The sequence below is a fragment of the Caretta caretta genome, chromosome 8 (genome assembly GCF_965140235.1).
Source record: "Caretta caretta isolate rCarCar2 chromosome 8, rCarCar1.hap1, whole genome shotgun sequence".
Lineage (NCBI taxonomy): Eukaryota > Metazoa > Chordata > Testudines > Cheloniidae > Caretta > Caretta caretta.
In genome coordinates this window covers 56,469,263-56,483,640 of record NC_134213.1, presented here as the reverse complement: position 1 = coordinate 56,483,640, position 14,378 = coordinate 56,469,263, and the positions used below count along the sequence as shown (strand labels likewise).

The following is a 14,378-nucleotide window of genomic DNA, read 5'->3' as shown; positions in this document are numbered from 1 at the left end:
CTCACCCTGCAATAAGGTAGGATTCTTAGGTATACATTATTTCTTACATACCCACTCCTGAGAGCTGTAATGATACAGTCAGCACAGAAACGATGCAAGCATTCCTTTGTTGTCATGGTGTTTTTCAACATATCCAAACAAATGGGACACATCAGTTCACTGTGCAGGCTTCTAGGTGACACCACTATTTCCAGGCCATCAGTTATTGCTTCCTAATAGTCAAATATTAAAGTGAAATCATATTAATGGAGTTATTGACATAGAAATAACGTAATCTTTGTAAGAAAATTATTAGAGAGATACTACACTGTAGAAAACACTTTAAAATAAAAGCAAACTACGGTATATCATTTTATATTTGTAACTGTTGGATTGTTTATTTTGTTTTTCAATGTGTTACGATTTTAAATATGAAATTAGAGATTTTACCAAGCATCTTACAAAAAATACTTAACAAAATTAAACTGTCCTATGATTTATATAAGAAAAGGTATTACACTCTATTTTTATGGCAGTGCCTTGCATGAAATTAGCTTCTTAACCTGTATTACCTGAGGTGTTCTCTGTAATTCATATAAACTGAGCTCCCATGTTTTGCTTAAAGGTTGAGTTCCATTGGTCTGCACAGCCTGAGACATGGCTAGGAAAAAAGAGAAGAGGGGAAAAAATTACATAAACAATCATAAAACAAAAGCTTAAGTGTGTTTAACTGAAGCTAGAAGCAGATTCCCCTCTTCTTTAAATGGTAGTGCTCGTTCAGCATTTTCACAGAAACAGCAATCCCCAGATTCCCTGCAGATGCGTTTGCAACTTTTATTCTAAGAAGGAAGAAATGAGAAAAATGGTTCCTATAGGATGAAGCCAGAATAAGCACCAAATGCCACTCTCTAATTGAGACATTTGCAATCCCACTCATGTAACTGCAATAGTACAAGTGACACTAAGGGTGTTATTCAAACACCCACATCATGAAAGTCAGTTAAGGTTGCTAAGGGACAGTAACGTAAAACAAAACCACAAAACCTAGGAAGTACAGCATAAGAGCTGCACACATCACCCTATCAAATACATATCCAAAAGACATTTAAAACACACACTGTGGTTGAGTAGGGTTGACTTGCTAAGGGAATGGGCAGTCGCTAAAGTTACACGCAGACAACCTTAACTCTTCCCTCTGATGTGAGTGTTCCTATGGGAACAATCTATACGCCCACCTTCTCCTTTCCCCTCAAATCCTTACAGGAGGTTTTCACTCCTAACAAGTTTTAAAAAAATATTGATGCATGAAGTAAGACTAGCTGGGTTTGGGGGCATTTAGAAAGTATGTTTCTAGCTTTTTGTTTCAATTATGAGCCCAATTCTCCTCACACCAGTGTAATTCCATTGGGTTCACCAGAATTATTTCTGATTTACAGTGGTGAAAGCATGAGGAGAATCAGCATCAGAAATGATAAGTCTCAGATAAGCAATACGCCTAAACCACTACTATCACTACTCTAGTTTCTCTCCTTATTTCTTATATTAATTGGGGGAGGGGTGTTAAGCCAACTCTCTCTCCAACAATGCATACTTGAAAAAAAGTTGAGCATAAAAGATGAATGAAAATAATTTAAGACTTTGCATTTCCGTAGCACTATCCACCCAAGGTTTTCAAAATGCTTCACATGGTCATGAGTCCACAGAAAAACAGGTGAAGGGATACCTCCTTTTCACAAAGGGGGAAGCGGCGGGACAGAGACATTTACATGGCTTGCACAACATTGCAGACTGGAGTCAGTGTCAGATTTAGGAGTAGAACTCAAGTCATCTAACTCCCAATCAGTCCCTGAGTTTTTAACCAGTAGACATGTATACTGCAATTATAGCCACACCGGAGAAAGTCTCACTTTAGCCTTATGCAAACTGTAAAGATCAAAATAATGTAAAAAGGAATGTAAAACGGTTTCTGGACAGAAAATAGTTAATTACGGGGGGCAGGAGGGGAGGAAGGCACACTCTCCAAAAAGAACGTGCAGTAATCTGGAAAGTTATTTTGGGAGAGTGTATGCATGGCTATTTCTGAATTAGGAGAATACAGTATGATGCAAAATTACAATTGCAAATATCTGTACTAGAAGAGGAAAAAATGAAGTTTTTTCAGTTCACTTAAAAAAAAAAAATCTAAATGTGCACTTCCAAACCATCCCAACATGTAGCCAAGTTGCAGATCCTATTTTTGTATGACTACCAAGTGTATAACAGACAGTAATTACCAGATGAGAAATGTCAACTCCTCTGCTCCAAGGGAGGTTGAACAGGCTTAAGTAACTTTTTTGAGGAGGGTAGGGGGGATGGGAAGGAAGAGATAAAAGAAGCAACACAGTTTACTACTATGCCTGTTCATCTTAATCTTGGCCGTGGTGCTTGGAGCACATCTGTTACTACTGAAAAGGAATGGTCAAATGAAGACTAGTTCTCAGCAAGCCAAGTATTACACCTAAATAATAACTTGGGGTTGGAGAGATGGCAGAAGAATTGGGAAAATGAGGATGATGGATTTAGGCTGTCAACTCCTGTTTTAGTAGCATAAAAAGCTATTTTCTATGGCACAAGGGACATGTTTCTCTGCATGGATCAAAGAAATAAGACATCCATTTAGTGCCCTAACAGACTACTGAAATTGACACGCTGCTAATAGCTAACTACAGACTGTAACCTGCAAAATGAACACAAACTCAGAATCCAACCAACCATATGACTGTAGCGTCAGGGTCCTGACTATTTATTTAACAGAGCACACACGTGCACACACGCAGCCAGCAGCTTATTCAGACTTCCACCCTCACTACTGATTGTGCTGACAGAGCTGCGCTGATGCTGCAGCAATGGTGCAAGTTACTCACAGGATGGGGAGACCTAATGTGAACAGTAAGCATATTATTAACTTTTATATCACTGTAGTGTCTTGAGACTCAGGCACATCAGGGCTCCATTGTGCTACACACTGTACAAACACAGGAATAAGAGTTCCTGTCCCGAAATAGCTTTCCATCTTAAACTTCTAGAGTGCTAAACTGAGCTCACAACGGACCTTCATAGGTTCATAGATTTTTATGACCAGTGTGTTCATTTCTTCTGACCTCCTGTGTAAAACAGGCCACAGAATTTCCTTGAATTAATTCATGCTTCAAGTACAATAGCTGTGGACCACCATACCAAAGCCTAAACAATAGTAATCCTTGCACTGTGACCTGAATGTCATTAAACCTGGGGCTCTCTTGGACCAACAAGGAACGCACAGTCCAGAATCAAGAGCCTTCTATTCGGTATTCCCAGCTGCCTGATATACAAAACTTTAGCTAGGGTCTGTCTGTAAGAGCAATCAAGCTGATCTCAACTGCCAGGGTGGTGAATAAGGAGAGAGGCAATGTCTAGTGTAGCCAGGGCCCAAACCATAAAGGTCTTTGTAGATGATGACCAGCATTTTAAATTGTACCCAAAAATGAAGGTCAATGCAGATTATGGTGCACAGGTGTAACATGCTACATATATGAGACACCACTGAGTAAGCAAGCAGCCATGTTCTGCATAGCTGAGGTGTCTGAGAAGCCTTCATGATTGGATTGCTAGAGAGATTGAGAATGTTTCAATAACTTAGTCTGGAGGTGACAGAGGCCTGGCTAACTGAGAGCCGTGTCTAAAAGGAAATGCTGTTACCCCTTTGCCAAGAAAAGATGGGTTTGGTTGTTGGAGAAAGACGTGGTTTCTGCTGCTACATGGGAATCCAAGAGCACCTGGAGTGCAACTCCATCTACCCAAACAGGAATTGTAGCACCTCTGTGTGGCTTACAGTAGAGGCAACTGCCACAGCTACAATGGATATTTTCCTAACGGTTCTCCATACAGGAGGCCCAGGCAGTTTTTGTTCCCAGTTCTAAAGCCAGACTGAAAAGGGTCAGCTAACAAGAACTTCCTCACACTTGTATCTCTCCTCATACACCAAAAACTAGGGAGAGACAAGGTGGTGATTGTTGAGAATCTCTGTGATGGGATGACATTGACCCCGGGTTTAGGACTAGTAGTTTCCTATTGGAGAGATACTAGCACCTTTCCCACTCCTGAAGAGACGGGTTTTTGATCTTTACCAATTTTGCCTACTCTCAAACATGGCCTTCAAAATCGGTTTGCACCCTTTCTTATTTTGTGTTTTAGTTAAAAAAACAGAGGTGGCCAGCACGTTTTTTTCCAGCTTGTTTTTTCACTGAAAATATCAAGAACGTTAGCCTGATCTCATCTGTTGTGGTTTTGCTGGAAGACTCCCTGGAAAGCTAGAGAACTTCCTCAGATCTTATTTGAAAGGGCTGAGGTATCCAATCTTCTACAAAGATCCTTCTGCCTTTCCTTTCCACCCCGTCCACCTGAATTAAAAAAAAATATCGTTTTGTTTACACTCTGAATAAAAACCTGTTTCCCTTCTCAGTTTTCACTCTTTTTACTTATGATAAAATCCTACCAAGAAGAGAGAATAAACTAAGGCCTGAATTTCAAGTGCAAAAAATATATATTGGGGGAGTGGCATCGGAGTGGTGGGATGGGGGCAGAAGAGAAGCAGTTTATGAAGTGACAGAAAACTGAAAAGTTCCATTAAAGAAAAAAGAGCACCTCCTTTCCTTTGCAAGTCACCTTTGAACTAGCACCCTCAATAATGTTCCGAGTTTAAATAGCCTCCCACATGCTTGTTACCACTTTTGTTTTGCTTTTTAATAAACTGATATGCAATTCTAAAATACCATCACCACAGTATCTGGGTACCACAGTTTCACATATAGGCAGGATTTTTCAAGCTAAAATTAACAAAAAGCATGTGCTTTTGACAAAATTGTAAGAAGGGAAGGCTGTGAGGGGGAGAGAAAGTCAAATTTGAGTAAGCAGATCAATCATCTGAGATTCATAGATAGATAGATATTTAGGTCAGAAGGGACCATTATGATCATCTAGTCTGACCTCCTGCACAACGCAGGCCACAGAATTTCACCCACCCACTCCTGCAACTACTACTACTTTTCAGAGTAACTAATAACAAGGGATATGATTTACACAGATATCCTTCTGACGCCTATCTGCTCATTACTGACGTCAGAGTCACTAGGACACCTCAGACATCAAGAATTATAACATTCATAAACCACTTCAATCTCTCTGGTCACTCGATCTCTGACCTAAAAGTCGCAATATTACAACAAAAAGACTTCAAAAAAAGACTCCAACGAGAGACTGCTGAATTGGAATTAATTTGCAAACTGGATACAATTAACTCAGGCTTGAATAGAGACTGGGAGTGGATGAGTCATTACACAAAGTAAAGCTATTTCCCCATGTTTATTCCCCCCCCCACCCCACTGTTCCTCAGACGTTCTTGTTAACTGCTGGAAATGACCCACCTTGATTATCACTACAAAAGGTTTTCTTCCCCCCCGCCCCCGCGCTCTCCTGCTGGTATTAGCTCATCTTAAGTGATCACTCTCCTTACAGTGTGCACGGTAACACCCATTTTTTCATGTTCTCTGTGTATATAAATCTTCTCACTATATTTTCCACTGAATGCATCCATTGAAGTGAGCTGCAGCTCACAAAAGCTTATGCTCAAATAAATTGGTTAGTCTCTAAGGTGCCACAAGTACTCCTTTTCTTTTTGTGAATACAGACTAACACGGCTGCTACTCTGAAACCTGTCATTATGCAAGGCACTGCATTTAGCCGTATGGAGTGGAAATCTATCAACTTCATGAAAAAACTCGTACAGATACAGACAGACATCATCTTCCTTTCCAAATACAAACAAACAGATAGACATCATACCAAAAGGACTGAAAGTAAAAAATCCATTACAATCTACATACCACACAAACTATGCTGACAGCTTGTGCCACACGCTCTCAAAGAAACTGCGGAACCACCTGATCAACATCCTCTACAGCAAACAGGGAAAGATTAAGAATGAGCTCTCAAAAATGGATACTCTCATAAAAAACCAACCTTCCACACAAACTTCCTCATGGCTGGACTTTACAAAAACTAGACAAGCCATTTACAACACACACTTTGCTTCTCTACAAAAGAGAAAGGACACTAATCTATCTAAACTACTACATGCCACAAGAGGCCACAGCAATGGTTCCCTTAACCCACCCAGCAATATTGTTAATCTATCCAACCATACTCTTAGGACAGATTCTTCTGCTGGGCTATCTTGGGGCCTCTCCTTCTTTCCCTCCACCCCCACGAACATGATACAGTTCTGTGGTGACCTAGAATCCTATTTTTGACGTCTCCGACTCAAAGAATATTTCCAACACACCTCTGAACAACATACGAATCCACAAAGACCTTCCTACCAACACTACAAAAAGAAGGATTCTAGGTGGACTCCTCCAGAAGGTCGAAACAGACTGGACTTCTACACAGAGTGCTTCCGCCGACGTGCACGAGCTGAAATTGTGAAAAAGCAGCATCACTTGCCCCATAACCTCAGCTGTGCAGAACACAATGCCATCCACAGCCTCAGAAACAACTCTGACATCATAATCAAAAAGGCTGATAAAGAAGGTGCTCTCATCATCATGAATAGGTCGGAATATGAACAAGAGGCTGCTCGGCAGCTCTCCAACACCACTTTCTACAAGCCATTACCCTCTGATCCCACGGAGGGTTACCAAAAGAAACTACAGCATTTGCTCAAGAAACTCCCTGAAAAAGCACAAGAACAAATCCGCACAGACACACCCCTGGAACCCCGACCTGGAGTATTCTATCTGCTACCCACACAACTGCTACTCAAACTAGAACACCTGCAACCATTCTGCATGGCTCAGACTTCAAACTCAGGGCAAAGTTGTAAGTATAAACTTTTTAAATTACAGAGTATGCTTTGATAGTGGTATTCATGCAACAGCTGACTCCAGTAAACCCAAAATCCAGAAAAAGGGATTAGTAATTTGAGAACAAGTAGTGCTGGAAGCCTGTTTAATTTTCATTTCCTGCCCCCCAATTTGATATGGCATTCATTTCTTTTTTCTATACATGATCCCAGCACATCTAAACCAACACACAATATTTATTGCTCTTTATGGGCAAAGGAAAAGGAATGCTGCCCCTCCTTTGCACAACATCTCCCACAGAATATCTATAACACAAAACTTGACCATTATCAAATGGTGAAATTGACAGTAGAATACAAACTAATGTCTGTTTAAATACTATACCATCTGTTAGTGAGATTTGCCTGGTTGCCTCCTCTACATCTTTTACCAAATACCATAAAAGGCAGAACGGCGGGGGGGAGAACCTGTTATGAGATTACAATCATTTAGGTAGACTTTAGGGCCAGAAGGGTCCATCATGGTCATCTAGTCTGTTCTTCTGTACATTGCAGGCCAGAGAACTTCACTCACACACTCCTGTAATAGCCCATAACCTCTGGCTGAGTTACTGAAGTCCCCAAATCTTGATTTAAAGACGTAAAGTTATTGAGAATCCATCGTTTACTCTAGTTCAAACCAGCAAGTGACCCATGCTACACGCTGCAGAGGAAGGCAAAAAAAAACCTGAATCTCTGTGAATCTGACCTGGGGGAATATTCCTTCCTGACCCCTAATATAGCTATTTGTTAGACCCTGAGCACATGGGCAAAACCCACCAGACAGACACCTGCAAAAGAATTGTAACTAGTAATTCAGAGCCATCCCCCTCTAAAGTCCCATCTATAGCTATTAGAGATTCCCTGAACGTATATGCCAGTTTAGAATATTTCTGAGCATTTTGCCAACATTTCCTTGCATCACTACAGCACTTATCTCAAAAGAAGGTTGCTGTTATTTTAAAGGACCTTCAGAAATGCTCTCAGTTCTAGCTGGATAAAGTTTGGTTATGGAATACAAAAGAATCAAATTTATCCAGCTAGAATCTAAAGAGCAACCTACAGACTAAGCAAACAGCACTATATCACTTTACATTTTGGAAGTTTTATCTTCACATACGTATGCGTGAGTGGAGTTATTACTTCTACTATTCGCAGCTCATTTTCTGTAGAAGTTCTCCACTCCCTCTAACCAGAGTAAGATTCCTGCTTGCCAATGCCAAGCACATTTTCCAAGGCCTGCAGTGAAGTACACTTAGGTAAATAATTAAGCATAATCACCTCCTTTTTGAAAGGTTTATTATTATTTATTACATAAAAACAAAAAGCAGCATTAAAATACAAACCAGCAATTGTTTATTCAGAACAAAAATTAAAATTAGATATTTGAACATTCAAATGAAGAAAAAAAGTAGGCCTTCTTTTGGAAAACAAGTCTTCAATATAGCTTTATTTTTAAAAATTGGGAGAATCTTCCATTAAAAGCAGTATCTGAGTCTACTTGCTCTGGAAGCTTAATAGGAATAAACTTTAATTAACAAGACAATTTATTTCATTTTACTCTCTTGGACTGATTCTGTAGTTTCATTCTATTAGGGATAGAGTGCAAGTCTGGATACAATAAGACTTTCACCCAAACCTATACCCAATTCAAAATAGTCAGATAATTAGTTCCCGGCTGGGACTAGAGTTAAAATTGCTAAAATACTGCACCCCACCCCCACCCCAAAGAAAAGATTTCAAGCAAAAAAAAACAAACAAATAAAGGTTGTTCCCATTCCATTTTTGCCCGGATGCATCAGAAGTTTTATGAGAGAATTTGTTCTCATGGGATTGGCAGACCAATTATTATTTTACATGCAGTTGATGGATTTTTGCAGTGTGGTACTGTTTATCTGACACAAGAGGAGATTTCAGATAGATAATAGTTGTTCCACAGTGCTTTCCTTCCAGGATCACAGCATAGTGTTGGGAGGTACTGTGTCAAATAACTGGTGTCCCGGACTGCGAGTCGGGGACCAGGGTTCTGGTCCTGTTTCTGCCACTAACTTTTTCTGTGATTTTGGCAAGGTCACTTCACATCTTTGTGCCTCCATTCCCACAACCTTTGTATGTCTTGTCTGTTTAGATCAGGGGTCAGCAACCTTTCAGAAGTGGTGTGCCGAGTCTTCATTTATTTGCTCTAATTTAAGGTTTCACATGCCAGTAATACATTTTAACATTTTTAGAAGAAGGTCTCTTTCTATAAGTCTATAATATATAACTAAACTATTGTTGTATGTAAAGTAAATAAGGTTTTTAAAATGTTTAAGAAACTTAATTTAAAATTAAATTAAAACGCAGAGCCCCCCAGACCAGTGGCCAGGACCCAGGCAGTGTGAGTGCCACTGAAAATCAGCTCGTGTGCCATCCTTGGCACGCAGGCCATAAGCTGTCTACCCTGGTTTAGATAGTTAACTCTTTGGAGCACAAACTATCTTTTGCTATGTTTGTATTTTGCCTACCACAATGAGATCCTGATCTCAGTGGGGGACTTGGCGCTTTTTAATACAAGTTAATAGAGCCCAACAGACTTAGGGGAAAACAAACAAACTAAAGCTTACTTTATTCAGTAGGTCAGCTTCTCTCTTCCAGTACCAGAATTTGATGTCATATAAAGTGCGGTGAATCAAGTTCTACTGAATCAAAGAAAATTGAGTTTTAGCATTAAAAAAGTCAGCAAAGAGAAGTACAGACCAAGTTTCATATGGGTCCCAAAAACCTTCTTTCCAATCTGGATCAACTGAAAACCTTTCACATAAAGTAACCCCAACTGTCAAAGTTCCCATTTAGCACTATGATTAAACGAATATGCACTGACTGTTGGAGCTTGTCTTCACTACTGTGAAGTTTTACTGTGTTTGTAAATTGTGTTCAGAACCACATCAGCTAAGATGTTTGGTCATACTTAGCTGACAAAGTGAGGAGTATGTTAGTCAGCATAGACTAGGACTAATCATGTAAACTAATATGATTCTTCACAATCATCTTCCAACACAGTAACATTCTGTAGTCCAGATCACCCCTCAGTTGCAAGATTTCAGGCTCCAGTCTCTCAAACTAGAGCAACTTGATAGCAATATAAATGATTTGACATCCATCCTAACATTTTATTAAAATGACTCCCAGGGATTTGAGATGTGGAATCATATTGTGAGACACCGACATTAAACCATGATTATGGAAGCTACCAAAGCATGGATGCATCCGATGAAGTGAGCTGTAGCTCACGAAAGCTTATGCTCTAATAAATTTGTTAGTCTCTAAGGTGCCACAAGTACTCCTTTTCTTTTTACGGACACAGACTAACACGGCTGCTACTCTGAAAGTTGGAGGAGAAACTATTTGATATAAGAGATGGAATGAATAAGACAGAGTCTGTCTGGGCAAAAATCACACTGGGGAAGAAAGCTACTAAATCATCCCCTGGGATAGTGCTTGGGGTGTGCTATAGACCGCCAGGATCCAATCTGGATATGGATAGAGACCTCTTTAATGTTTTTAATGAAGTAAATATTAATGGGAATTGTGCGATCATGGGAGACTAACTTCCCAGATATAGGCTGGAGGACAAGTGCTAGTAATAATAACAGGGCTCAGATTTTCCTGGATGCCATAGCTGATGAATTCCTTCACCAAGTAGTTGCTGAACCAACAAGAGGGATGCCATTTTAGATTTGGTTTTGGTGAGTAGTGAGGACCTCATAGAAGAAGTGGTTGTAGGAAACAACCTTGGTTCAAGTGATCATGAGCTAATTCAGTTCAAACTAAATGGAAGAACAAACAAAAATAGATCTCTGACTAGGGTTTTTTTATTTCAAAAGAGCTAACTTTAAAAAATTAAGGAAATTAATTAGGGACGTGGATTGGACTGAAGAACTTGTGGATCTAAAGGCAGAGAAGGCCTGGAATTACTTAAAAAGTCAAAGTTGCAGAAACTATCAGAAGCCTGCACCCCAAGAAAGAGGAAAAAATTCATAGGCGGGAGTTGTAGATGAAGCTGGATGAGCAAGCACCTTAGAGAGGTGATTAAGAAAAAGCAGAAAGCCCACAAGGAGTGGAAGATGGGAGAGATTGGCAAGGAAAGCTACCTTATTGAGGTCAGAACATGTAGCGATAAAGTGAGAACGGCCAAAAGTCATGTAGAGTTGGACTTTGCAAAGGGAATTAAAACCAACAGTAAAAGGTTCTATAGCCATATAAAGAAGAAAACAAAAAGAAGAAGTGGGACCGCTAAACACTGAGGATAGAGTGGAGATTAAGGATAATCTAGGCATGGCCCAATATCTAAACAAATACTTGGTCTCAGTGTTTAATGAGGCTAATGAGGAGCTTAGAGATAATGGTAGGACAACAAATGGGAAGGAGGATATGGAGGTAGCTATTACCATATCCAAGGTAGAAGCCAAAACTTGAACAGTTTAATGGGACTAAATCAGGGGGCCCAGATAATCTTCATCCAAGAATATTAAAGGAACCGGCACATGAAATTGCAAGCCCATTAGCAAAAAATTTTAATGAATCTGTAAACTCAGGGGTTGTACCATATGACTGGAGAATTACTAACATAGTTGCTATTTTTAAGAAAGGAAAAAAAGGGTGATTTGGGTAACTACAGGCCTGTTAGTTTGACATCCATAGTATGCAAGGTCTTGGAAAAAATGTTGAAGGAGAAAGTAGTTAAGGACATTGAGGTTAATGGTAATTGGAACAAAATATAACATGGTTTTACAAAAGGTAGATTGGGGGGAGGGACAGCTCAGTGGTTTGAGCATTGGCCTGCTAAACCCAGGGTTGTGAGTGCAATCCTTCAGGGGGCCAGTTAGGGACTGGGGGCAAAAATTGGGGATTGGTCCTACTTTGAGCAGGGGGTTGGACTAGATGACCTCCTGAGGTCCCTTCCAACCCTGATATTCTATGATTCTATGTCAAACCAACATGATCTCCTTCTTTGAGAAGGAAACAGATTTATTAGACAAAGGAAACACAGTAGATCTAATTTACCTCGGTTTCAGTAAGGCATTTGATATGGTTCCACATGGGGAATTATTAGCTAAATTGGAAAAGATGGGGATCAATATGAAAATTGAAAGGCGGATAAGGAACTGGTCAAAGGAGAGACAACAATGGGTTACACTGAAAGGTGAACTGTCAGGCTGGAAGGAGGTTACTAGTGGAGGTTCCTCAGGGATTGGTTTTGGGACCAATCTTTTTATTGTTGATGTTGGCACAAAAAGCGGGAATGTGCTAACAAAGTTTGCGAATGACACACAGCTGGGAGGTACTGCCAATAGAGAGAAGGGCTGGGATATCATACAGGAAGATCTGGATGACCCTGTAAATTGGAGTAATAGTAATAGGATGAAATTTAATAGTGGAAAGTGCAAGGTCATGCATTTAGGGATTAAGAACAAGAATTTTTGTTATAAACTGGGGATGCATCACTTGGAAGTAACAGAGGAGGAGAAGGACCTTGGAGTATTGGTTGATCACAGGATGACTATGAGCTGCCAATGTGATATGGCCGTGAAAAAAGCTAATGCAGTCTTGGGATGCATCAGGAGAGGTATTTCCAATAGAGATAAGGAGGTGTTAGTACCGTTATTCAAGGCACTGGTGAGACCTCACCTGGAATACTGTGTGCAGTTCTGGTCTCCCATGTTTAAGAAAGATGAATTCAAACTGGAACAGGTAAGAGAAAGGCTACTAGGATGATCCAAGGAATAGAAAACCTGTCTTATGAAAGGAGACTTAAAGAGCTTGGCTTGTTTAGCCTAAGCTAAAGAAGCTGAGGGGAGATAGGATCGCTCTCTATAAATATATCAGAGGGATAAATACCACGGAGGGAGAAGAATTATTTAAGCTCAGTACCAATGTGGACACAAGAACAAGTGGATATAAACTGGCCATCAGGAAGTTTAGACTTGAAATTAGATGAAGGTTTTTAACCATCAGAGAGGAGTGAAGTTCTGGAACTGCCTTCCAAGGGAAGCAGTGGGGGCAAAAGATATATCTGGCTTCACGACTAAGCTTCATAAGTTTATAGAAGGAATGATATGATGGGATAGCCTAATTTTGGCAATTAATTGATCTTCAACTATTAGCAGTAGACATGCCCAATGGCCTGTGATGGGATGTCAGATAGCGTGGGATCTGAGATACTACAGAGAATTCTTTCCTGGATGTCTGGCTGGTGAGTCTTGCCCACATGCTCAGGGTTTAGCTGATTGCCATATTTGGGGTCAGAAAGGAATTTTCCTCCTGGGCAGTTTGGCAGAGTCCCTGGGGGTTTTTTTGCTTTCCTCTGCAGCGTGGGGCACAGGTCACTTGCTGGAGGAATCTCTGCACCTTGAAGTCTTTAAACCACGATTTGAGGACTTCAGTAGCTCAGAGGATTGTTAATGGAGTGGGTGGGTGAGATTCTGTGGCATGCGTTGTGCAGGAGGTCAGACTAGAAGATCATAATGGTCCCTTCTGACCTTAAACCCCTATGTTTAAGGTCAGAATTCTATGATTCTAAGAGGCACATTCACTAGAGAAGTAGCTGCTGGTAGACACAGCAACAGAAATTCAGAACTCCATCAGTGTCCAAATATAAAACTTCTGTTGAATACACATTGTGTATGATGTGCAGTATTCCATATACAGGCTGGGATTCTATGGTCAGCCATGGTAACCAAACTACACTGGAATGTTTTGACTTCTAACATGTAACTTTAAACCAATACACTTATTCAGCGCTATGAACAAACCACTCTAAGTGCAATAAATTCTTTGTCATCCTTTACAAATATTCCTCTTAACATAGGAGACCACCTCAGTCCCAGCAGCTTTGTCAACATTAGTAATTTTTTATTTTTTTTTAAAAGCTCTCCTCAGCACACATCTAGCAGTACAGTTTCACTGTTGGTGGCATTGCTCAGTGTGTTAATGTAGGGAAGGCCACCAAGGTTTATCTTAGGCCTAGTCTACAGTACGCGTTTATTTCGGAATTAGCCGAGTTAATTCAAAATAAAACTGATTCCGTCCACACAACCAAACCATTATTTTCGATTTAAAGGGCTCTTTAATCAGATTTCTGTACTCCATCTCGGCAAGTGGAGTAGCGCTAAAATCGAGATCGCAGTTCTGGGTTACAAGTACTGTGGACCCAATTCGACGTTATTGGCCTCCAGGAACTATCCCAGAATGCTCCCTTGTGACTGCTCTGGACAACACTCTCAACTCCGATGCACTAGCCAGGTAGGCAGTAAAAGCCCCAGGAACTTTTAAATTTCATTTCCTGTTTGGTCACCATCAGCACAGTCCACCATCACAGGCGACCATGAAGAGTCCACCATCACAAGAGACCACACAGTCCCGGATTCACAGACAAGTTCCAGCATGGTCCAAACGGGAGGTAACCCGTTGCATGTTGGGAAGACGAATCTGTTATGGCAGAAGT

The 14,378-nt window shown here is 40.4% G+C and overlaps 1 protein-coding gene across 3 annotated transcripts in view; it reads right to left on the bottom strand.

Moving 5' to 3' along the window:
* Positions 1 to 14,378, bottom strand: part of RNF2 (ring finger protein 2) — a 64,125-nt gene that overhangs the window by 17,296 nt on the left and 32,451 nt on the right. Inside the window, exons 2-4 of one of the 3 annotated variants that reach the window (XM_048860607.2) lie at positions 9,499 to 9,573; positions 552 to 640; positions 52 to 212 (exon numbers count right to left, since the gene is read on the bottom strand). In XM_048860607.2, the coding sequence (XP_048716564.1) occupies positions 52 to 212; positions 552 to 638 (248 nt within the window). In that variant the 5' untranslated portion in view covers positions 639 to 640; positions 9,499 to 9,573. The remainder of the gene's footprint in view (positions 1 to 51; positions 213 to 551; positions 641 to 9,498; positions 9,574 to 14,378) is intronic. The other 2 variants (XM_048860606.2, XM_048860604.2) reach the window with 2 other exon arrangements.